The 24,297-nt window shown below is 37.8% G+C and overlaps 3 protein-coding genes and 1 pseudogene across 3 annotated transcripts; all 4 read left to right on the top strand.

Moving 5' to 3' along the window:
* The first annotated feature begins 1,372 nt into the window (after positions 1–1,372).
* On the top strand, positions 1,373–10,123 carry LOC109009910 (annotated as a pseudogene).
* LOC108982159 (exocyst complex component EXO70A1-like) lies at positions 10,115–13,551 on the top strand. Its single transcript, XM_035688025.1, has 6 exons — positions 10,115–10,319; positions 10,840–11,599; positions 11,689–11,750; positions 12,088–12,229; positions 12,441–12,531; positions 13,532–13,551. The coding sequence occupies exons 2-5, from the start codon at positions 11,370–11,372 to the stop codon at positions 12,493–12,495; spliced, it is 489 nt and encodes a 162-aa protein (XP_035543918.1). The 5' UTR covers positions 10,115–10,319; positions 10,840–11,369; the 3' UTR covers positions 12,496–12,531; positions 13,532–13,551.
* Positions 13,552–19,180: 5,629 nt separating this feature from the next.
* Positions 19,181–20,367, top strand: LOC109009913. Its single transcript, XM_018990581.2, has one exon. The coding sequence runs from the start codon at positions 19,419–19,421 to the stop codon at positions 20,271–20,273; it is 855 nt and encodes a 284-aa protein (XP_018846126.1). The 5' UTR covers positions 19,181–19,418; the 3' UTR covers positions 20,274–20,367.
* Positions 20,368–22,374: 2,007 nt separating this feature from the next.
* Positions 22,375–23,469, top strand: LOC109009914 (NDR1/HIN1-like protein 26). Its single transcript, XM_018990582.2, has one exon. The coding sequence runs from the start codon at positions 22,456–22,458 to the stop codon at positions 23,215–23,217; it is 762 nt and encodes a 253-aa protein (XP_018846127.1). The 5' UTR covers positions 22,375–22,455; the 3' UTR covers positions 23,218–23,469.
* The last annotated feature ends 828 nt before the right edge of the window (positions 23,470–24,297 follow it).

The raw sequence follows: 24,297 nt of genomic DNA, 5'->3' as shown, positions 1-24,297 counted from the left end.
CTACAGTCATCGTTGGGAGATATCGCTAATTCTAACATGTGTTTTTTTTAGTTTTTTTTTTTTATTTTGATTTTTTTAATAATTTTAAATATTTTTAAAAAATAAAAGAATTTATAATATTATTAAAAAATACTTTTTTAATCACGAAGTAAATTAAAAAATTATTATTTTATTTTACTTCGTGATTAATAAAATATTTTTTAATAATTTTTTTTACTTTATGATTAAAGAAGTATTTTTTAATAATATTTTAAATTTATTTATTTTTTAAATATTTAAAAGTATTAAAATTTTTTTTGTCAAAAATAACTGATAAAAAAAACAGAAAAAAATATATGCTAGAGCCACCAGCGGTGGCTCTAGCAGTACGTAACTCCATGGGACTCCGCGTGTAGAAGCAGATTCGGTTTATTAACACGAAGTTGTGACATCTAGGAATTTTCTTATTAGGAAAATTTTGTTCTCAATTCTGTGCAGTATAGTAAGGTTATGTTTGGACGTTGAAGTGAGTTGAGTTGAGTTGAGATGATAAAATATTGTTAGAATATTATTTTTTAATATTATTATTATTTTAAAATTTAAAAAATTTGAATTGTTTATTATATTTTATGTTAGAATTTAAAAAAGTTGTAATGATGAGTTGAGTTAAGTTAAGATGAGTTTAGTAACCAAACGAAGCCTAAAATGCTTATTGTAAATGCTTATAATGTTACCTAAAAATATGTTAAAGATAATTTTTAACTGATGAAAAGATTTTGATTTTATTATTTATTTTATATCTTAATACTTTTCTTCATGTGTTGATCAAACTTTTTTCAATAGGTGGCTTAACATATAAAATATTTAATTAAATGAGGTATAGTATAAAGTTAATGTTCAAATTTAATATTTCTGTTATGATATTATATGAAATCACGAGTCACTTGTCTTAAAAGTTTATAGAAGAAGTGATTTTATCATTTATTTTATATAAATATTTGTAAACTATTAAATTTACAAAAATTTCATATTTATATTATATAACATACCCAAGTTGCATTTTTATAAATCAATAAAGTAATTTTCATTTTTTAAAATAAGAAATTAAAACTAATTATAGTGAAGGGTAAAGCAGGAGGTGGTCCCACTCGTGGTTGAGGGTGAGTATTGAAAGTTTGCAAGCCCATTGACCATCCTTTATAAGTAAGTTATAATGATGAAAAATTCTATTCATCGTATTCAATTTCAAATATCATATACTATATATTATTTTTTAATTAAATATGTGTTATATAGATGATAAAGTAAAAGAATTTAAGTTTAAAAAAAGTAAAATTAAAAAAAAAAAAAGAAAGTGATGTCAGGTGTGTAGAAAAGATGAGTAACCATTTTCTTTCATCAATCATCACCTCCATGTATTCCGATGACAGTCCCAAAAACAACGGAGGAAACTGATTTACAGTCCCAAAATCGCGAATTCTTAAATTTTGCGTATTTCGTTTTACATTTTCTCTCCTACCAGACAGAGAGAGAGAGAGAGTGGTGCAAAATCCGGTGACTACAGAAAAATGGGGTTACCACAGCAATAGAGGCCTTGAGCGCTAGAGCAGATCCATCAGAGAGTCGCTGCTGCAGAACCAGACCATCAGGGACAACATGATCTCCATTCTCGGTTCCTTCGACCACCGCCTCTCAAGTACACTTTTTCCTATTCCCTGTTTGGCTGCTGAGGAAAATAGAGGAAAAAATCTCCAGTGCGAGCGAAAAGAAAATGATAGAAAAGCCTACGAGTTTCATGTTTTCAACACTTTTCCTTTACAAATGTTTTAAACGATGGAGAAATGCAATGCAATTTGTTGAAATGGTTTTTGCGATGTCTCTGCTCTCTAATGCTCCTAATGAGATCTACATGATGAATTCTCATGCAAAGCGTTTTGATTTTTAGTTATATATGTGTGCATTTTCTGTGGCTATGGTAGATTCGAACGCATTCGATCCGGAGGGCGCATGAGAAAATCGATAAGACAAAGGCTGCAGAGGTTATATTGGGGAAATTCGACCTCACATGCAAGGTTGGTCTCTCTTTTCGTTCTGAGTGAGCAGTAAGTGTGATGACAGGAAAATAAATAATGTTTCAGCCACTTTTTACGATGGACGTATCTTTGTTTAGTCTAAAAACTTGATTAATTATTTGACGATAGCAAGTCCGTCCCTTTTTTTGGGGGACGTGTATGGTCTTTGTTTAGACCATTTTGGAACGTAGTCAGATTGTATGTTTTATGTGAAAGTGATGTATACTCAAGTGCAAAAAGGAATCGCATTGTTCCAATCTGCCGAATGAGATTTTTGATCCACCATGAGCTGTAAAATTATATGATCAATAAAATAGCCATCTTACTTAGAAAAGAAAAAATCTCTTTGGAATACAAAATTTGAAAGCGTTTGGATAGTGAACAATCATTACAATTTTATTAAATTTTTATATAAAATATAATAAATAATTTAATTTTGTTAAATTTTAAAATAATAATAATATTAAAAAATAATATTTTAATAATAACTTATTTAACTTTTATCTTGACTCACTATCCAAACAACACATAATTTGGAGCCGATTGTCTCCATGGATAACGCAGAGAATTTTAGAAATAAAAGAGTGTCTTGCAATTCTTTTTAACACGTAATTCTGATTTTTTATGCTGATTTTCTGTTCAATATAAATACGTAGGCAGAGGCGAAGATACTCAGAGGACCTTGAAAGTTATCTGGAAGCAATTGATCGGCTGAGAAGCATTGTTCGTTTTTTCAGCAGCAATAGAAGTTTTAAGAGTAGTGGAGGCCTCCTTAACCAGACAAATACCTTGCTTGCAAAAGCTATCTCAAAACTAGAAGATGAGTTCAGACAGCAGTTAACAAATTACAGGTTCATTTTCTTAGATAACTACTGCTGCGTTAATTTTGTCTTATGGGGCAGTTAATCAGCCTAATCTATTAAAACTTGTTGAAGTCCATGCCCTGAGCAGTCATTGTTGACTGCTCAGCGCTTAACCCTCAACCCCCAGCGCCCAACCACCTAATGAATGCAACAATAAATGCGTTCATACGTGAAGTAATGCGCCTATAAATTGAAACTTCAGACGAGAGCATCAAACACACCCAAAGAAGAAAAGAAAAGAGAGAGAGCCGAGAGAGCTCTGAGAGAAAAGAAGAGAGTTGAGTTGAGTAGAGTGTGATCCTCCTCCTCTGTAATATTTTCTTGTGTGCCACTATTTATTAGTGAAGCTCTTTTCTGTGGATGTAGGCAGTTTCCGAACCACGTTAAATTCTTGGTGTCACTGAGTGCATGAGTGTACTCTTTTATTACCGCTTTTATCCCTTCCGCTGTGTTGATTTCCCCAACAAGTGGTATCAGAGCGTTTGTTGGAAGAAGTTTTTTAAAGAAAACTCGGTTTTAGTGTGTAGCTCAGTTTTCAAATTTGAGCATACCACTGTGTTCGTCTCATCCAGACAAGAAAAGCTGTGGAAACCAGAGGCCAAACGGATGCCGCACGCGCTCCCACGCGCCGTCTGAAGATCGGAGAGTGAGACCCACTCTCGACACGCGTCCCACGCGCCAAGTAGAGTCTCTAGCGCGTGATTCCCACGCGCATACACGCGCCACACGCGCTCCAGAGAAGACTTGCGCGTGAAGTTCACGCGCCCTGACGTGTTCTTGACTCCATAAAGCGCGTGAGAGACACGCGCCTACGCGTTCCACGCGCACCAGAGGAGTTCAGGCGCGTGAGTTACACGCGCCTACGCGCTGTTTGTCGCGCCACGCACTTCACGCGCGACAGAGTTCCTGTTTTGGTTCTTTTGCTCATTCCTTGTGCTATCTGAGTCCGATTTTGACGAAACAAGACTCGTTTCCAACAAAATCAGACGTTCCGGACACAACGGTGCTGTCCGTTTTGTGATATTCCACCTCAAAGATCCTGTACTTGTATTTTGTATTTAGAACAGTCTAAATCCATGGAGGATTCAGCATCAGGCGCCATGATAAAGCTGACTGCCTCAAACTACAGTCTTTGGAGACCTCGAATGGAGGATCTCTTGAACTGTAAAGATCTGTTTGACCCTTTGGAAGATGAAGGGAAGAAGCCAGATGAAGTTACGGATCAAGTGTGGAAAAAGATGCACAAGAAGACTATTGGTCAGATCAGGCAATGGATTGACCATAGTGTTTTTCACCACGTGGCCCAGGAGACGGATGCATATAACCTCTGGAAAAAGTTAGAGGATATGTATCAGGCTAAAACTGCTCGAAACAAGGCCCTCTTGATGAGACGGCTTGTTAACTTGAAGTTGAAAAGCGATACCTCTGTTGCCGAGCATACTAGCGAGTTTCAAAACCTAGTTAACCAGCTCGGGTCCGTCAACCTGAATCTTGGCGATGAAGAACAAGCCCTGCTACTTCTCAGTTCATTACCAGACAGTTGGGAGACGCTGGTGGTCTCCCTAAGTAACTCTACTCCAGATGGCAAACTTACCATGACGATGGTTAAGGATGCCCTGTTTAATGAGGAGGCCAGACGAAAAGAGACAAGCATGAATCAAACTCATGCCCTTGTCACCGAGAGTAGAGAAAGGCCTCAAGGTAATGATAGAGGGAGAAGTGGAGGCAGAAACAGAGGGAAGCCTCAACCACGTGGAAGGTCCAGCAGTAGCAGGAACCAGCAGACGGGTAACATGAAATGTTACCACTGTGGCAAAGAAGGCCACATGAGGAAACACTGCCGCAAGTTTTTAAGGGAGCAAGGTCAAAGCAGTAAGCTGAAGAAAGAAGATGGTGAAACCCTTGTCACTCTTTCTGGAGATGTGGCAATACTCTCCACCAGTGACGAGACGTGTCTGCACGTTGCAAGCCATGATGTTGAGTGGGTGGTAGACACAGCAGCATCATACCACGCCACTTCCCACAGTGAATTTTTCACTACGTACAAAGCAGGAGACTTTGGTACGGTAAGGATGGGGAATGCCAGTTCCTCGAAGATCGTGGGTGTTGGCGAAGTGCAGATAAAAACCAACGTTGGTTGCACCATGGTGTTGAAAGATGTTCGACACATTCCTGACCTTCGGCTCAACCTGATTTCCGGGACAGCCCTTGATCGACAGGGCTATGACAGCTACTTCAGCAAAGGCACTTGGAAGCTGTCACAAGGTGCCATGGTTGTCGCCCGAGGACATATTTGCGGTACGTTGTACAAGACCCATGTGAAGATCGGTTCTGATAGCCTCAATGCAGTGGAAGACGAGGCATCACCGAATCTGTGGCACAAGAGACTCGGACACATGGGTGAGAAAGGGTTAATACGCTTGCAAAGAAGGCACTTATCAAAGTTGCCAAAGGAACAGCGTTAAACCCTTGTGAGTACTGTTTGTTTGGCAAACAATGTAGAGTCTCGTTTAAATCCTCTACGAAGAGAAGATCAGAGTTGTTGAGTCTGGTACACTCTGATGTATGTGGTCCCATGGAAGAAGAGTCATTGGGAGGTAACAGATATTTCGTGACATTCATTGATGATGCTTCACGAAAGGTCTGGGTATATGTTTTGAAGTCAAAGGATCAGGTCTTCGAGCACTTCAAGAATTTCCACACCCTAGTGGAAAGAGAGACGGGAAAGAAGTTGAAGTGCCTGCGAACGGACAACGGAGGAGAATATGTCTCCAAAAGGTTCGCTGCATACTGCGCTGATCGCGGTATTCGACATGAGAAGACGGTCCCATATACCCCTCAGCACAATGGTGTAGCCGAAAGAATGAACCGGACCATCATTGAAAGAACAAGATGCATGCTCAGTATGGCCAAGTTACCAAAGCCATTCTGGGGTGAAGCTGTTCTAGCTGCCTGTTACCTGATCAACAGATCACCTTCTGCACCACTGGAATTTGAAATTCCTGAGAAGGTTTGGTCTGGAAAAGATGTCTCTTACTCTCACCTGAGAGTGTTTGGGTGCAAAGCCTTTGCACACGTATCCAAGGAGCTGAGACAGAAGCTCGATGTCAAGTCAACTCCATGTATCTTTGTTGGATATGGAGATGAAGAATTCGGATACAAGTTATGGGATCCAGTGACAAAGAAAATTGTCAGAAGTAGGGACGTTGTGTTCTATGAAAACCAGAACATAGGAACTGAAGCTTCATCAAGAGAGCTTAGTTCCGATACTCTAAATCCTGCACCATTACAGACCTCCACAGATAATGAGAAAATGCAGGATCGAGATCCAGAAGCAGAATAAGAAGCTCAGGGTGTCGAGCAGGGGGAGCAAGAATCCTCTCCACCAGCAGCTGGTGTACCACCACAAGGGTTAGATGGTGATGAACCTCCTTTGGTTGATGAACCAAGAAGATCGGCAAGAGGCCGCCTACTGATTCCGTCGAGGAGATATCCGGAATCAGACTATATTCTGCTTACTGATGAGGGGGAGCCAGAGAGTTTCCAGGAAGTTCAAACTCATGCTGATAGAAACCTATGGGTGCAGGCAATGCAAGAAGAGATGAGTTCTTTGCAGAAAAATCAGACCTATGAGTTGGTGAAACTTCCTGAAGGAAAGAAAGCCCTAAAGAACAAATGGGTATTCAAGCTGAAGAAAGATGGCCAAGGAAAGCTGATGAAGCACAAGGCCAGATTGGTTGTCAAAGGATTCCAACAGAAGAAGGGAATCGACTTTGACGAGATATTTTCTCCGGTGGTGAAAATGATGTCGATCCGAGTCATACTCGGATTGGTAGCCAGCTTGAATTTGGAACTCGAACAGATGGATGTGAAGACAGCCTTTCTCCATGGAGATTTGGAGGAGGAGATCTATATGGAGCAACCAGAAGGGTTTGCAGCTCCAGGGAAAGATCACTTAGTCTGCAGGCTGAAGAAGAGTCTCTATGGCCTCAAGCAAGCGCCGAGGCAATGGTACAAGAAGTTCGACTCATTCATGATGAGTCATGGTTACAAGAGACTTGTTGCAGATCAGTGTGTCTATGTTCGAAGGTTCCAGAATGACAAGTTTGTCATACTCCTTCTTTATGTTGATGATATGTTAATCGTTGGTGAGGATAGGTCCATGACTAACAAACTAAAGAAGGAACTATCCAAGTCCTTTGACATGAAGGACTTAGGCCCAGCACAGCAAATTTTGGGCATGAAGATTGTTCGTGATAGGAAAGTCAAAAGGGTGTGGCTATCACAACAAAAATATGTTGAACAGGTCATTAGACGTTTCAACATGGGAGATGCTAAGCCAGTCAAAACTCCACTTGCAAACCACTTCAAATTGAGCAAGAGCTCGTGTCCTTCTTCAAAGAAAGAGATTGAAGAAATGGAAGCAATCCCCTACTCTTCAGCAGTAGGAAGCCTGATGTATGCAATGGTTTGTACCAGACCAGATATTGCTCATGCTGTAGGCATGGTGAGCAGATTCCTTTCAAATCCAGGAAAGGATCATTGGGAAGCAGTCAAGTGGATTCTCAGGTACCTGAAAGGTACATCGAATATGTGCTTGTGTTTTGGGGGAGCTAAACCAGTTTTGGAAGGCTATACAGATTCAGATATGGCAGGAGATCTGGATAGCAGGAAATCTACTTCGGGATTTCTCTTCACCTTTGCAGGAGGAGCTGTCTCTTGGCAGTCCAAGTTGCAAAAGTGTGTTGCTTTATCCACAACAGAGGCAGAGTACATTGCCGCAGCGGAAGCTGGGAAAGAGATGCTGTGGATGAAGCGTTTTCTCCAAGAACTAGGAGTTAGTCAAGAGGACTACAAGGTACATTGTGATAGTCAAAGTGCTCTAGACTTGAGCAAGAATTCAATGTACCACTCCCGCACCAAGCATATTGACATCCGCTATCATTGGATACGCGAAGCGATGGAACAACAGCTGTTGAAGCTTGTGAAGATCCATACGAAAGAGAATCCAGCAGACATGCTGACGAAGGTGGTTACAAGTGAGAAGCTTGAGCTATGCAGAGACATAGCTGGGATGGAGAACATATAGGTAAATGGGCATGGAGGGGGAGAATTGTTGAAGTCCATGCCCTGAGCAGTCATTGTTGACTGCTCAGCGCTTAACCCTCAACCCCCAGCGCCCAACCACCTAATGAATGCAACAATAAATGCGTTCATACGTGAAGTAATGCGCCTATAAATTGAAGCTTCAGACGAGAGCATCAAACACACCCAAAGAAGAAAAGAAAAGAGAGAGAGCCGAGAGAGCTCTGAGAGAAAAGAAGAGAGTTGAGTTGAGTAGAGTGTGATCCTCCTCCTCTGTAATATTTTCTTGTGTGCCACTATTTATTAGTGAAGCTCTTTTCTGTGGATGTAGGCAGTTGCCGAACCACGTTAAATTCTTGGTGTCACTGAGTGCATGAGTGTACTCTTTTATTACCGCTTTTATCCCTTCCGCTGTGTTGATTTCCCCAACAAAACTTCCCCGTGTTGCAATTACCTGTCATGGTGTTCTAATCATATTAGGAACTGCTCTAGTTACATAATTCTTTTCACTATTTCTTTGGCATCTTCATGAAATTTTTTTTGTGTTGAGCTGTAAAGACTGATAGATATAACCAGCAAAATTTTGTTTTTATATGTTTTATTCTTGTTTCTTACTTTTCGTCAGGGAAGACTAGGTCTGGTACCTGACTTTTCTCTTCTTTGACTAGTTATATAAATTATATTTGGCAATCACAACATTGCTTAATAGATATGATAAAAACAAATAAGAATAATAATAATAATAATAAATGGAAGGATTTAAAGCATAAATAACGATATTTGAAAGAACTTATGTTTACCAACTGCCGAGTGACTGTACTATAACTTCACTATTTAACTCACTTTAGAGTTTGGGTTTACCAAGTAGCACATAAGTGTACTTTATTTTATTATTCAAACCAGTTTTATTTTGAATCTTTTGATCAGTAATGGTACTATTGGATAGGTCCGTAAAGAATTTATGATAATTTTAAATCCTTGCTGCCTCACTTTTGCGTATGATATTTCTAAGCTGAGATGCAAATCAACTCATCATTTTCCTCTTTATGCACTCGGATGAAAAGGAAAACAATTTAGATGAAAGCTTTTTAATTGATCTTTGAAACCTTTCGGTAAGTGACAATTTCTTAATTGATTAGTCGAAACATTGTTATTGTCCACCTGGTGCCAATAAAAAAAAATATAGGGGATCTTCCAAATGAAAATATAAATGGGTATGTTTTTTTCATTTAGCTACATACCATTTCTAAATTTTCATCTTTTGTGGGACGAAAGCAGTTATGAATGGACAACCTATAAGCTTTGATTTGTCATTAAATGTCTAAAGAAAATAACAGTATACCTTGTTTTCCTATTGTTTACTGCACATGATGCACCTGTTAAGTTTATGGTTGGTGGAACCATCATAACATTGAAGTTGGGATGCCTATTACATTTTGAAGCCTTGTGCCTAATTTTCATAAAACAAAGGCTGGTGAGGTTCTCTGCTTTTGTGAAAACCTCAGGGTTGAAACATGTTTCTAACGTTTATTAGTGGATGCTGCCAAATGAGTTGGCAATGCCACATGTAAAAGGGAAGAGACTCGTAGAATGGCAAAGGAAAATAGAGTTTTTGCACAACTCAAGTTGATTTCTTTATTTTCGGATATGTGGTATGATATATATCACTTATAAAAAAATGATATATATCACCTTTTTCATTTCCAAATGAAAAATAAATCGAGGCAGTTGTTTCTTTTATTTAAGAGGTGATTACGTGTTCTGTTATCATAGGGAATGATACAGTTTGCTTTTTCTATTTTTTTTCTTCCGCTTACTATAATTTTTCGTCTCTTTTTAATAGGTATTAATTATTAAAAAAGAATTATGGTTTAATTGATTACAATCATATACTTTTTTAAAATATCAGGGACACTCATGCTTCGGTTTTGGAACAGTCTTAGAAAATTAGGTGTGGAAATCTTGTGAAGGATGATGTCCAGAAAATGCAGTCAGAGGTTTTGGAGGATTGGCAATTGGATATATTACATGCGAATTGCTGTGAGTACTTATTTGTAGCTGAACTGGCACTTCTGTTGGTTTCATAACTATTAATAATACATGTAACAGGTCATGCTGCTCTTTGCTGGGGAAAAGAAAGTCTGTGACCAAATATTCGATGGCATTGATTCTCTCAGGGATCAGTGTTTTGCCGACATCACTGCAAACAGTGTGTCTCTGCTCCTCAGTTTTGGGGAGGCTATTTCCAAGAGCAAGAGATCACCGAAAATTGTTTGTTCTTTTAGACATGTATCAGATAATGAGAGAACTCCAGCCAGAGGTATGAGAAATTTTACTATGCCCGACCATGATTACTGAATCATCTATCATACTAAATCCTGTTCGACATTAGCATATGAAAATTAATTAGTTCAATTGTCAACCGACAAACATAAAAATTTCTCCTCATAACTTGGGGATTATATCTAAAAAAACTTTCGAATTGCTGCCTTGCTTCCCCAGTTCTACTGGTTAAAGCTTATCCATTTTGATTGTTATGCCTTCTCTTAGCTGTGTAGTGTAATATTTTAGTTTGTCAAATTTCACTATTTTCTTTTATTCATTCACAGGCTAATACAGACAGGCACACACTTATCCATGAAATAGTATTGCATTTCTGAGCGCTTTTTAATCAAATTTATATTACTGTCTCTAAAAAAACTGTGGTAGGGAGTCAATGCATCACAAAAAAAGCATATTCAGATCGGTCTGCTTTCTGTTTAATAACTCAGAAAAATGACACTTCACATTTTCCATTTTTGTTTTTTCCCCTATTTTTTTGTGGGTAATGGCCAGAGCAGAATGAAACACTTTTTGGAAGCGGCTAGCTCAGACAGCCTAGGAGACCTTTGGTGATTTTGAAGAAGCAGTTGAAAAAGATGCCACCAAAACTGCTGTACTTGATGGAACTGTTCATCCTTTGACCAGCTATGTGATAAATTACGTAAAGTTTCTTTTGAATAAGTTGTAATCACTCTGCTTTCCACTTCCTGTAGCTGGTTGGGCTCATGGCCCTTAATTTTTTTAGCGGAAGTTGATTGTTTAGTGCAAGTAATATTACAGGTTGTCTTTCTCTAATTTATAATTGTAATGGTTACCTTCTGTGAGACAAGTTGTCTTGCCTACATATCTTATCTATATTGTTTCTATGTATGGGCTTTATTCTGTACGATTTCATTCTAATATCACTCCAAGCAGTTTCCTTTATGTTCTACGGAGACCAGTTTTGCTCCCACCCAGCACACACACATCAACCTCTTTTCCGGTTTCTTGGTTGTGTCACTGCTACAATTGTCTTTGGTCATTGTCGTAGTAGCTTTGGTCAAACAAAATGCATGACTGTTGGGTATCTCATGTGCTCAGCTACCAATCGACATTGAAGCTGCTTTTTCAGGAGTTCAATGATTCTGATCCGGAAGCTCAGTTATCATCCATAACCACAAGGATTATGCAGGCGGTGCAGTATAACCTGGATGGAAAATCCAAGCAGTACAAAGATCCTGGATTGACACAGTTGTTTCTTATGAACAACATTCATTACATAGTGAGATCGGTTCGGAGGTTAGTTATATGTTTAGCTTGTCTATCATTTAGCAATGGGCATTTCTTCATACTTGTATGTGCAATTCTAAAAAAGGATATATTCACAGGTCGCAAAGGACTCTTTGGGAGATGACTGGGTTCAGGTACACTCAGCAGGATGCAAATCAGTGTAAGAGGGTTTCTTGGGCAAAGGTTTTGTTTTATTTTTTATTTAAACTTGTTGCATCTGAATGTCTTTGCTTTCTCCTGACAATTCTTGAAGCTGGTCCTGGAAACATGAACTTGTATGCTAGATATTGAGCGTGCATGATCCTTTGTTTCTAGCAGCATATAAAACCCTCTTGAAACTCCTGTTGAACTTTAATGGTGCTTACTGTACTGTACTGTGAATGGGTGCTAGTAATGCCTATACAATATTTTATCACGGATATTAGAGGTGTCTTTCATCTCTCTGAGGTAATCTACTCAATGATTTTGCTAATCTGCTTATGTGTTTTACTCCACAGATTCTTCAATGTCTTTCCGTTCAGTGTTCCACTTCATCAGGAGGTGGCATTCCAGTCGGGGTCCGCTAATGAGTGGGAGGGGGTCCCCCTTGGATGTGATGGTAATGCCAGCAGAGCTTTCTAGAGCAGCTGTGAAAGACAGGTTCAAGACATTTAATACCCAATTTGAAGAACTTCACCAAAGGCAATCTCAGTCGACAGTTCCTGATAGTGAGTTGCGAGAGTCACTAGGGCTGGCTGTCGCTGAAATCCTCTTGCCTGCTTTTAGATCCTTTCTTAGACGTTTTGGGCATGTTTCTTATATTTATTGCCTCATACTTTTTGGTATATACAAATGTGTTTTTGTGTTACAGGCCTATGATTGAGAATGGGAAGAACCCACAGAAGTACGTCAGATTCAAATCCTGATGATCTTGAACGCATGCTGGGTGAAATTCTTTGAGGGTAAGACCTGGAATTAACAAAAGCGGTAAATGGATGGTAGGACATCTCTTTTTTATTTAAAATCTAGACGTATTATAGCTAACTGTATTCTATACATACATACATACATACATACATATATATATATATATATATATATATATATATATTAGATGGGGTATATTCATGCTCCATCTTCTGAGGCTTCTTTTTTCTCTTTTCGTCGTTCTTCCCCCTTCTGATTTATGTTATTCGGATTTATGTTGGCGTATGCAAGAAGCAAGGTGTGAAGTATATTTTTTTATTGAAAAGATAACAATGGATTAATAAAACTCTGTTTGTTTTTTTAATTTTACTTGTGCAGAGCTGCTGCACCTGCAGTTTTACACGTTTTTTTTTCTTCTACACCATAGGCTGACAACTACATATATTTATACTTGAAAGCGAATTCTAGATACATCTAGTCAACTTTGAGAATATCAAAAGTCTTATCTTGAAATACTAGAAGTTATTTTCTCGAGAAACTTCTATGCAAAATTACAAATTAACTTCCAACACCCCTTCTTAGGATAGGTTTGAGGGGTGGGATGAGATACAAAATTCTCATCCCATTTTATCTCATCATTACATATTTTTTAAATCCCCATATAAAATATAATAAATAATTCAACTTTTTTAAATTTCAATTCAACTTTTTCAAATCCCAATATAATAATAATACCAAAATATAATATTTTAAACACTAAAACAAAACATAAAATTCTCATCTCATCCCCAAACCTGCCTTAATTTGTAATTTTTAAATGCTCCTTGAATCGCTCAAACTTGTCAACTGTAGTTGCTTTGGTGAGAATGTCAGCTGGTTGATCATTTGTACTGATGAATTTCAACTGAATTTCTCCTTAATTAACCAGATCTCTAATAAAGTGATGCCTGAGTTCAATGTGCTTTGTTCTTCCGTGAAAAATGGGATTTTTAGTCATTGCAATTGCTGATATGTTGTCACAACAAATGACCGTAGGCTCTTCAACCTTTTGCTTCAAGGCTGAAAGTATCCTTCTTATCCATACAGCTTCACATGTGGCATCTGTTGCTGCAATGTATTCGGCTTCTGCAGAGGATAAGGCAACTGTCTTTTGCTTCTTTGAACTCCAAGCAATAACTTTTGAACCCAAACAAAAAATGTAGCCTGATGTGCTTTTTCTATCCTCAAGTGATCCAGCCCAATCACTGTCAAACCAAAGAGTTTGGTGTCAATTTCTTTCATGTACATAATGACAAGTTTCTTTGTTCCTTGCAAGTAACGAATGATTCTTTTTGCTGCTGCATGATGAAACTTGCTGGGCTGTTTCATAAACCTTGATATAAGACTAACAGAATGAACAATATCTGGCCTTGTATTTTTGAGATAAATCAAGGAACGAACAAGGCTTCTGTAAGCCTTTGCATCTGCTTTCTCTGCTTCATCATTTTGCTGCAGTTTTTCATTAGGTGACATAGGTGTGGATACTGGCTTACATCCTGTCATATGAAATTTTTTCTGCAAGTCCTCAATGTACTTTTCTTGACAAATAAAAACTTCACCTTTTGTTTGTCTTACTTGAATGCCAAGAAAGTATCTCATCAATCCCAAATCAGTCATCTCATATTCTTTCATCATAGCTATTTCAAAATCTTCAACCATCTTCATACTTGTGTCCATATAGATAAAATCATCAACATATAAGCAAACAATTAAAAATCTCCCTGCCTTCATGCTTAACATACAGTGATGGCTCATTTTTGCTTTTTTGAAATCCTTTTTGGCGAAAATAGCTATCAATCTTGATGTTCCATGCTCTTGGGGCTTGTTTTAGGCCATATAATGCCTTTTGAAGTCGGTACACTTTGTTTTCTTCACCTTTCTTCACATAGCCCTTTGGTTGTTCTACATATATTTCTTCTTCTAATTCACCATTTAAAAATGCTGACTTAACATCAAGTTGAAACACTTGCAACTCTAATTGTGCAGCTAAAGCCAAAATAGTTCTAATTGTTTCCATGCGAACTACCGGTGCAAAAATTTCAGGAAAATCCACTCCAGGCTACTGTGTATATCCTTTTGCAACCAAACGTGCCTTGTGCTTTTGAATTGAGCCATCTTCATTGAACTTGGTTTTATGGATCCACTTCAAACCAATCACATTTCTTTCGTTGGGCAGATTCACTAACTCCCAGGTATTATTTCTTTCAATGCTAGCTATTTCCTCATCCATGGCCTTTGTACATACACTTTCTTTTACAACATCTTCAAAAGTTTGTGGCTCACAAGCAAAAAATGCAAATTCACAAGATTGGTACACATCTAACAATGAATGTACCTTTCTTGGAGGACTATCTGAATCATATGAATCTAGACTTGTTGAGGATGTGCTTGGAGATCTTGATGGTGTTGTGACATGTATTGGTGTTTGGACAAAATCTGGACTTTGCAGAGAACTTGTATTTTCCTGAGTCTTTTCTGATGAAGGAAGCTCGAAATTTGTGGTATGTTGGAGATTATCTTCCCACTCCCAAGTCGCCATTTCATAAAAAATAACATATCTTGAAATTACCAACTTGTTTGTATTTGGATTCAAAAGGCGATAACCTTTAGATTCATCACTATAGCCAATAAAAATAAAATTTTCCCCTTTTCATAAGCTTCTCTCTTTCTTGAGAGGGAATGTGAGCATATGCGATGCATCCAAACACTCTGAGCTGATCTACCGATGGCTTTTGCTTGTGCCAAGCTTCAAATGGAGTTTTATTACGGACAACCTTTATTGGAGAGCGATTGAGAATGTAAATTGCTGTGTTGACAGCTTCAGCCCAAAGTTTTTTGGGAAGTGCTTTCCCTTCAAGCATACTCCTAACCATTTCTTCAATTGTTTGATTTTTAAGCTCAGCAACTCCGTTCTGTTGAGGAGTTCTTTGAATTGTCAACTGCCTTTGAATGTCATTTTCTTTGCAATGCTGCATAAATGTCTTATAAATGAACTCCCCACCACGATCTGTTCTTACTGTCTTCATTTCATAGCCACTTTGCCTTTATACCAGAGCTTTAAATTGAAGAAAGAATGAAAAAGCTTCTGATTTTTGATCAAGAAAGTAGATCCACATCATCCTTGTATAATCATCAACAAACAAAAGAAAATACCTTTTGTTATTTAAAGATGGAGTTTTAGTTGGTCCACATATATCAGAGTGCACAAACTCTAAAGGAACACGAGCTCTCCAAGCTGTCTTTGTAAATGGAAGGCAATGCATTTTTCCATAAATGCATCCTTCACAAATATTGTCATTTTTTTTGTATTGAAGGAAGGCCAAGCACCATATTTCTTTGCGTCAACAATTGAAGGCCTTGATAATTCAAATGACCATATCTTAGATGCCAAAGACGAGATTCATCTACACTCTCACTTATGCCATTTTCTCATTTGATGACATGCTAAGAGGAAAAACATTATTTTGAGACATGCCCACTTTGGCCACAGTCAAATTGTTTTTCTTATCATATATTGTGCATTCACCATCATCAAATAGTAAAGAATAACCCCTTTTGAGTAGTTGACCAACACTAAGGAGGTTTTGGGATAAACATGGAACATAAAGAACATCATGAATAAATTTTCTACTACCTCCATTAGTGTGGACAGCAATGATACCTTTACCTTCAACCTTTTTTAACTTTCCATCTCCAAGCTTTACTTGAGAAGAAAAGCTGCGGTCAAGCTCCACAAAAAAATCTGAATTCATTGCCATATGGTTGCTGCAACCACATTCCAGAAACCATGTGTTTTGTGTTTCTAGTTCAGCATTCATGCAAGAGTAAAATAGCTTATCCTCTTGGTTATTTTTCACAAAATTTGCATCACTTTTTTCTTGTTTATCACGGTACCAGCAACCTCGTTTAGAATGATTAGGAATTTTGCATTTAGTGCATCTAAAATGACATTCTTTAGATCTATGACCAGATTTTTTGCAAATGAAACATTGATTACTGGAGGTACCTGTTTTTTGCTGATATTTTTCTCCATTTCTTCCTCTTCCTCTGTTCTGCCCATCTTTGAAGTTGCTACGACTTTTTCCATATTGATCTTTCTTTTGGTTGCTGCCTTCTCTTTTTCTTTCTTTGATGAAATCCTTCTGTGTGACATTAAGATTGGACTGAAATGCTTGCTCCAAAGGCTGACTTGAGAATCTGCTCATTCTTCCTACATGTGCTTCAAGGGATCCCATCAACTCAAATATGGTGAGTTTTGATAAATCTTTTGATTCCTCTACTGCTGCTACTATATGTTCAAACTTTTGATTCTAAGAACCTTTTCAACTATCTTCTTTTCTTCAATGGTATCTCCATAGCTTCTTATTTTATTAATTATTTCTGCAACTCTTGAATGGAAATCTTTGACAGATTCACTTTCTTTCATTCCCAAGTTGTCAAAGTCTCTCCAAAAGTTTTGAAGCTTAATGGAGATGACCTTGCTTGAGCCTTGAAATTCTTTTTGTAGAATCTCCCATGCATCTTTTGCTGTTTTTACACCCAATATTCTGGGATAAATAGACTTGCTTACCCCTTGATTAATAATCCTTAAGGGAGTAGTATTTCTCTTCATATCCTCCTTGTACTGCTTCTGATTTTCTTCTGTCCAAGATGAACTCCCAGCTACTGGTGGGTCTTGGAAACCCTCTTCTATCGACTCCCAAAGAATCTTGGGAGATAAATATCTTCATCATTTGAGAGCTCCAGTAGTCATAGTGTTCTCCATTAAAAATAGGGACTTGGTTTGATGTATAGGCAAACAAGGTGTCTCCACAATTTGCTGCCTTGGAGACTTGCAGGAGAGTGTTGCTAACTGGAAAAAACTCAGGCGTGGGATAAGCCTGCTCTGATACCAAAATTTGTTGGCGTATGCAAGAAGCAAGAAGCAAGGTGTGAAGTATATTAATAAAACTCTGTTTTTTTAACTTATGCAGAGCTGCTGCACCTGCAGTTTTAAACGTTTTTTTTCTCTTCTACACCATAGGCTGACAACTACATATATTTATACTTGAACATCTAGTCAACTTTGAGAATATCAAAAGTCTTATCTGGAAATATGAAATACTATAAGTTATTTTCTCCAGAAACTTCTATGCAAAATTACAAATTAACTTCCAACACTTTTTTCTCTTTTCTTCGTTCTTTCCCCCTTCTGATTTATGTTATTGTTTCCCAATATAATTAGAATATTAATACGTTTGTGTTATTGTGGGTGCCCGCCAAATTCATTTTTAGATCCATCTTTGAAAGAGATAAGATCAGAGATGAGAAAATTAGGAGAGAAGAGGTAGTCTGGGATCGACAGAAACTTAAAAAAAGTACTGGACTGGTTTCCTCGTACTGCCTGCCGTGCCTGGTGCTTACCACGCTCGTCTCAACTAATTTTTACATTCAGCATCCTCTCTGATCGCCACATTTTCCGATTTCCTAAGTAAAAATATTCTGGAAATATCTCCGTTCTTATTGTATACAGCGCTTTAAAAATATGCTGATATTCGTATATGATTTGTTCCTTCGCAGAACTCTTTGTAATGTTTTGTTTTCCCGCATTACTTGGCCCCACCGATCGATAGCTGTATATTTATGAATGTGAATCGAGAATTGGCTCTAAACAGGAAAGTTATATATTAAAGTTGCTGGAACGTACAATGAAAAATAAAAGATCATAAATAATTAGAAATCTCCACTCATGGTCTCTCTTTGTCTGTGCTTCGTTTGCACGCACTTTGAATATGAACTTGAAGCTTAATGTCCCCAACTCACAGCTGTTTACCAAATTGGACGGCGACGGAACGGCGATGTTAACTTGAAGAGTCTCTTTCAACCTTTTCCGAGCTTTGTGTATTACAAGGAAGACCCTCTCCCATGTGCATTGTCATTTGTCTCTCACAAGGCGCCAGGTGTATTAATCGTATTCTTCACGACGGCAAAGATTTATGCTTTTTTATTGATAAGAGAAGAAGAATTGAGATTAAAATTAAAAAATTAAATAAAATATTATTAAAATATTTTTTTAATATTATTTTTGTTTTAAGATTTAAAAAAGTTAAATTTTTTATTTTATTTTATATGAAAACTTGAGAAATTTATAATTATTAGATGAGAAAAAATAATATGAGTTGAAAAGAATTGTGAAAATCTTATATTTTTTGCTTATTCTGATACGAATAATATTTTATTAATAAATTGTAAACAAAATGTCTCTCTGACTTGTTATTTTTGTAAGGAAAATAATTTATACATAATATTTTTTACAATACTTTATACAATTATATCTTAAATGAAGAATATTTTTATAAAACATCTTATAAAAATAATATAATTTTACAAAAATATCTTATTTTATAATATTATATTTAAATCATTACTCATTTGTGAAAGTAGCACTAGTCTAAAATAAAATAACTGCGGCAAGAAATCATTGAATTAACAGGGCCAGCTGCCGACAGACGAATATCTAACGAATTACAGAACATTTGTTGTATATCCTTGTTTGTATCAGTTTTGTTGGATTTTAGCGTACGGCCGCGGCAATCATTATCATGTAAAGCTCCATGACGGTAATGCCATGTATGGATCGCTAGCTTCGTAGGAAAAACTGTTGTCCTCTCTCTTTTAACAACCTGCCAAATCAAATTAATCAATTTCATCGACAACGTCTGCTTTCCATTTCTCGCCAGCTTTGCTTAACATAGAAAAACCCTACAAATGCAATGGGCAGACGCGCTTCCCGCATTTTATAATCTTCTTCTCTATTCTCTTTGATTTCCCATTCATTTTGTTGGAAAATTTCAATTATTGTTACGAAAGATCAGAAACCGGAGAACCTAGATCATTGCTAATCATGGCTTCTCGTTCCGAAGACCAGCCCGATAAAGAACCTGGTCAGCCCTCGGATGCGAACCAGAACAACACTCCGACTGCTCCCAACGGTCATCCCCAACCTCCGACGAGTCATACCCCCGTTATGGGGTACCCATACCCGAACCCATATGGGCAACCCTATCATGGTTACCCTCCCAATGCAAACAACGCTGCCTACCCTTATAATTCTCAACCACCGCCAGCAGCCTATTATCATACCCAGTCATCCCATCCCTCGAGCGGCTCAGGCTTCTTTCGTGGTTGTTTGGTGGCGGTGGTTATATTCGTAGTCCTTTCGTTCCTGACCAGTCTCGTCATGTGGTTTGTTCTACGTCCAGAATTCCCAGTTTTCAGAATAGACACGTTCACCGTTTCCAATTTCAACGCCTCCGAGGATTTCGATTTGAAGGCTACATGGGAAGCCAACGTTACTGTTTGGAACCCCAACCATAAACTGAAAGTTCACTTGAATGAAATTGAGAATTTTCTCTTTTACAACGATGAACTTTTGACGTCCTCGTATGGGGAGCCTTTGTTCCTGGATACAAAGGGACAAGGCGTATTGCATGTGAAGCTATCCAGGAATAACCCGTCGGATCCACGCACAGTGCTGGATAAGTTGGTATTGAAGGAGATTAGCCTTGACCAAAACGCAGGCTCGATGACCTTCAATTTCAGGATGGTGGTGCCGACGGCATTCAGACATAAATCATTGTGGACGACGCACAGAACACTCAGAGTTTTTTGTGATGAACTGAATGTTGGTTTTGTGGGTGCCTCTGGCAACGGAACGTTTCCTGCTGGCCAGTCTAGGGTCTGTGCGGTTTATGTGTGACAATTATAAGATATTTTTTTTAATACAATTTTTATTTCATTTTATTCTTGATTTTTTTCACCTTATATCTCGCTACTTAAGGCAAAAAATATTTTTCTCAGTTCTTGTCCAGAGTGACTTTTGAGAGATACATACAAATGAAATAGGATCGATCTACAATATATATTTTTTTTAAAACAAACATTTCAAAGATAAACTAAGTAGTTACAAGATACTAGATTCAATAGGGTGGGAGTTCTCAACAGTCATCTCAAAACAAGCAAATGGAACACAAGAGAAATAAAAAAAGAGGGATCTGGAGCAAAAAAATTGGCTCCCACCCATTTCCCAATAAGGGGAATTTGCTTGAAGTAGTTTTTGCATAGTCTGATAAACGGATTATAAAATTACGACTAAAAGTTGTAGTAGATTATCATGTGCTGCATATTGCTGGTCTGGACTGGCTGAAGAAGCTAGACTTTCACAACCACTTTATCTTGATCATTGGTTAGGAAAAATGGGAACATAGAGAAATAACAATCGGAAGATGGGTTGATACGTTGGCACGTGTGCCGTGCGCTTGGCGGCAGCAGACTCCATATGGCATGGTGGCTGGTGAGACTCACGCGCATTGTGAGCTGTGCGTGAGATGCATGTGCCTATAGTTTAGTCAGTTTTCTTTTGTCATCCGATAGATTTGGCGGCTGAAGAATCTAATGGTAGGACGCGTGGTGGTTATAGGAGGCCAGTAAGCAGCAAATCAATGCATCTTGGTGCTGTAAATGGAAAATTAAGTAAAAATCGAAAAAGAAAAATCGATGTACATTTTTGGCATTAGCTGAACAGGGGGAGGGAGGGAGGAGCCGAAGCTTCATCCCCCACTGGGTGGAGATGCTGGGATGGCTGGGTCTTTTGTAGAGAAAAAAAAACTCTTCTAGAGAGAGGAAACGTTAACTAACAGTATTCTACAATATTTATGATTTTATGCTGCCAAATATTTATAAAGATCACAATAATAAATAATCTATTTTTTTTTTACTTGAGGAACTTTAATCATATTTAGAATGGAGTTTTGCTACACAACCTCCACCACACTCCACATTCCACATTTTTTTAATTTTTAAAATTTTTAAAATTTTTTTTGATTTTATTTTTTTAAAATTATTTCAAATTATTTATTAATTATTTATATAATAAATATTTAATAAAAATTAAAAAAAAATATGGAGAGTAGAGTATTAGAAGATTGTGAAAATTTTTTGTTTAGAATGGGAGCTGCTATTTTGTCGGCTAGCGTACTGCCCCTTAGCCTAAATGCCACTTTTTTATTTTTTATTTTTCACATTTTTTAAATATCTGTAAATATTAAATAAAGAGACAAAGTCATGGACATGGTATCATTTTCTATTTAGAATACTGCTTGTTTGATTGCAAAAGAAGAAAATAGGAAAGTTTGACAACTGTACTTTCGTTTCATGAATTCTGGCAACGTTAGCCCCAACCGCAATTCTCCTTATTTTACCTTTAATCTTATGATTTATTACCTTTTTGGCTTCATCTTTTTTTATATAAAGAAAAATCCCTACAATTAAAATTTGCAATCTATGGGAATAAAACTTAAATAACATTGCCGAAGAGATTCATTAATTGGAAAAAAAATGGGATATTGTATGGGAAGAAGGAGAAGAAAAATGAAGCGTAGTGAACAAAAAGAGATTGAACAAAATAATAAATTTCATTAATAATTAATTTAAGATAGATTAAAGTTGTGTTTGGATGTTAAAGTGAATTGAGTTGAGATGATAAAATATTATTAGAATATTATTTTTTAATATTATTATTATTTTAAGATTTGAAAAAATTGAATTGTTTATTATATTTTGTGTTAAAATTTGAAAAAATTATAATGATGAGTTGAGATGAATTAAGAGGAGTTAGATAACCAAACGAAGCCTTAGATCAATTCATTCAAACACAGCCTTAGCTTACCGTTACACAGTAAATCCTGTCTCTTCTGAATTTAATGTCAACTCGTCAACGGACTTCTATTTGACTTAGAAGTTAGACCCAACCATAGGATTTATCACACGCCACGTGTACAAGAGTGCCGTTATAGCCACCCAACTGACCTTCTCTTCAATACTCTCCGTATCGAATTCGCATCACTGATCTTCACATTCTTCTCCTCCTTTCACCTACTTCCATGAATACGATGGCTTCGGCAGCAGCAGCAACAACAACCGGAGCCCCAGACAAAACGGTCATCGGCTACCCGGCTCTGTACAACCACGTCGCAGCTGGGACAGCCTACCAGTGTGGGGTTCCACCTCCTTCCTCCTACCCACAAGCCTACCGTACTGTGGGCCCTCGCCATAGCGGCAGTCGGCCCTCCTTCCTCTGCCGTCTCATCGCCGCCGCGACCGTCCTGTTCGCGATCCTCGGCCTAGTCTTCTTGATCACCTGGCTCGTCCTCAAGCCCCGTCTACCGGAGTTCCGGGTCGACTCGGTCTCTGCCTCCCCTCTCAATACGACTGGCTCCCAGTTAACCGCCGCGTGGAACATAACCCTCGTGGTCCGTAACCCCAACACCAAGCTCAGCATCTACTACGACCGTTTGCAGGCCTCTGTTGTCTACAGGGACTTGTCCCAAATCAGTACGATGCCGTTACCGCCCTTCTTCCAACCGAAGAGGAACGAGACTCGGGTCAGGTTCCAACTCGGCGTGGTAGGTCAGTACGTGGGTGAAGACGTGGCTACAGAGATTTCGGACGAGAGAGCTGGTGGGTCGGTGGGTTTCGGGATCACAGTGTTTGCTTGGATGAGGTTTAGGACTGGATCTTGGTGGAGAACGAGTCAATCTCTGCTTCGGGTTTACTGCGATCGGGTTCAAATCGGGTTCGACCCGAGTAAAGCTTCCGGATCTTTGACGAGTCAACCCGGGTCTTGCGAGGTTGATCTTGAGTAGCAGCCTAGTAGTTACTACATAAAGGTTCCAATAGTATACCATACTTCTGTCTTCTGCGATAGACATTGTTATTGTTTTAAATTAATGAGATAAAAACATAAAATTAGACAGCACTTGCTTTCGTATCTCACAGGTTACTCATAAAATGATTACTTTTTCCTATTTCTTTTTTTTTTTTTCAACTGGAACGGTGCTATCTCCTGTGGTATATAATATGTGCTCTAATACATATATGTTGAGTTGAGAAAGTCATTTATTTGTTGTGTTGGAAGTTGGATGCTATTGTGCTGGCGTGAAATCCAACTGGGTTGCATGTGTTTTCGGTACTGTTTTGTTAATATGCAATTCTGCGATTCAAAATGTTAATGGCTTTGTTCGTAGTTTACTCAGTGGAGATTCGATCAGTTAGAGGCATCTCTTATTTTGTACAAATCATTATTGTTTGTAATCGAAGGTACTGTTCGTGTTCCTACTTTGAGTTTTGCATTGCTTGGTCTTCGGACCGGTCAGTACTTTTTGAGCTTTAGCCTGGCTTGACTCTTGAGTTGAGGTCTAGCTGAAAACAGTGTCTTTAATGTTTGCATCTTAAATGATTGTAAACTTTCGCCTTGGGAAAATCATGCTCCAGGCATGGATGCACCTTCTATGCCAGGACAGTTTTGCATTTCAACTATACGCTATCCCCTTTTTTGTAGGTTTGTAGCTTTACATTTAATTGCATTTGTTATGCTTAACTGTAATAATAGAAAAATAAATAAAAATTCCCTTTTAATTGCGTTCACTTTTTTATATTAGAAACTTGAAATCTTAAATAAATCATCCCATTCTTATATTTGCAGTACGTAGAGTACTGTCGAATCTGAATTCAGGCGCTTTAGGTCTCCCTTCTCAATGACTCTTCCTTAAATTATCAACTATGACTAAAATGTGTGTGAGCTAGCTCAAATTACAATCGAAATGATCTCTTTCTCTCCTTACTGCACTGCCGCCTTTTTGGTGGATGGAACATTAAATAATAATCCAGGCTGTTTTGATTATAATTTCAGCTCTCGAAATCCAAACAAAAAGAGAAGCTAGCAG

The sequence above is a fragment of the Juglans regia genome, chromosome 3 (assembly GCF_001411555.2).
Source record: "Juglans regia cultivar Chandler chromosome 3, Walnut 2.0, whole genome shotgun sequence".
Taxonomy (NCBI): domain Eukaryota; kingdom Viridiplantae; phylum Streptophyta; class Magnoliopsida; order Fagales; family Juglandaceae; genus Juglans; species Juglans regia.
The sequence above is the reverse complement of the archived record's forward strand: the minus strand, read 5'-3'. Positions and strand labels throughout refer to the sequence as shown.

What these genes read in the sequence shown, in the direction of transcription:
- LOC108982159 (XM_035688025.1), top strand. Translation starts at nt 11,370, where the DNA reads ATGCATGACTGTTGGGTATCTCATGTGCTCAGCTACCAATCGACATTG. An exon ending in ATAGTGAGATCGGTTCGGAG is followed by an intron (nt 11,600 to 11,688) that starts GTTAGTTATATG and finishes ATATATTCACAG; the next exon opens with GTCGCAAAGGACTCTTTGGG. An exon ending in TCAGCAGGATGCAAATCAGT is followed by an intron (nt 11,751 to 12,087) that starts GTAAGAGGGTTT and finishes TTTACTCCACAG; the next exon opens with ATTCTTCAATGTCTTTCCGT.
- LOC109009913 (XM_018990581.2), top strand. Translation starts at nt 19,419, where the DNA reads ATGGCTTCTCGTTCCGAAGACCAGCCCGATAAAGAACCTGGTCAGCCC.
- LOC109009914 (XM_018990582.2), top strand. Translation starts at nt 22,456, where the DNA reads ATGAATACGATGGCTTCGGCAGCAGCAGCAACAACAACCGGAGCCCCA.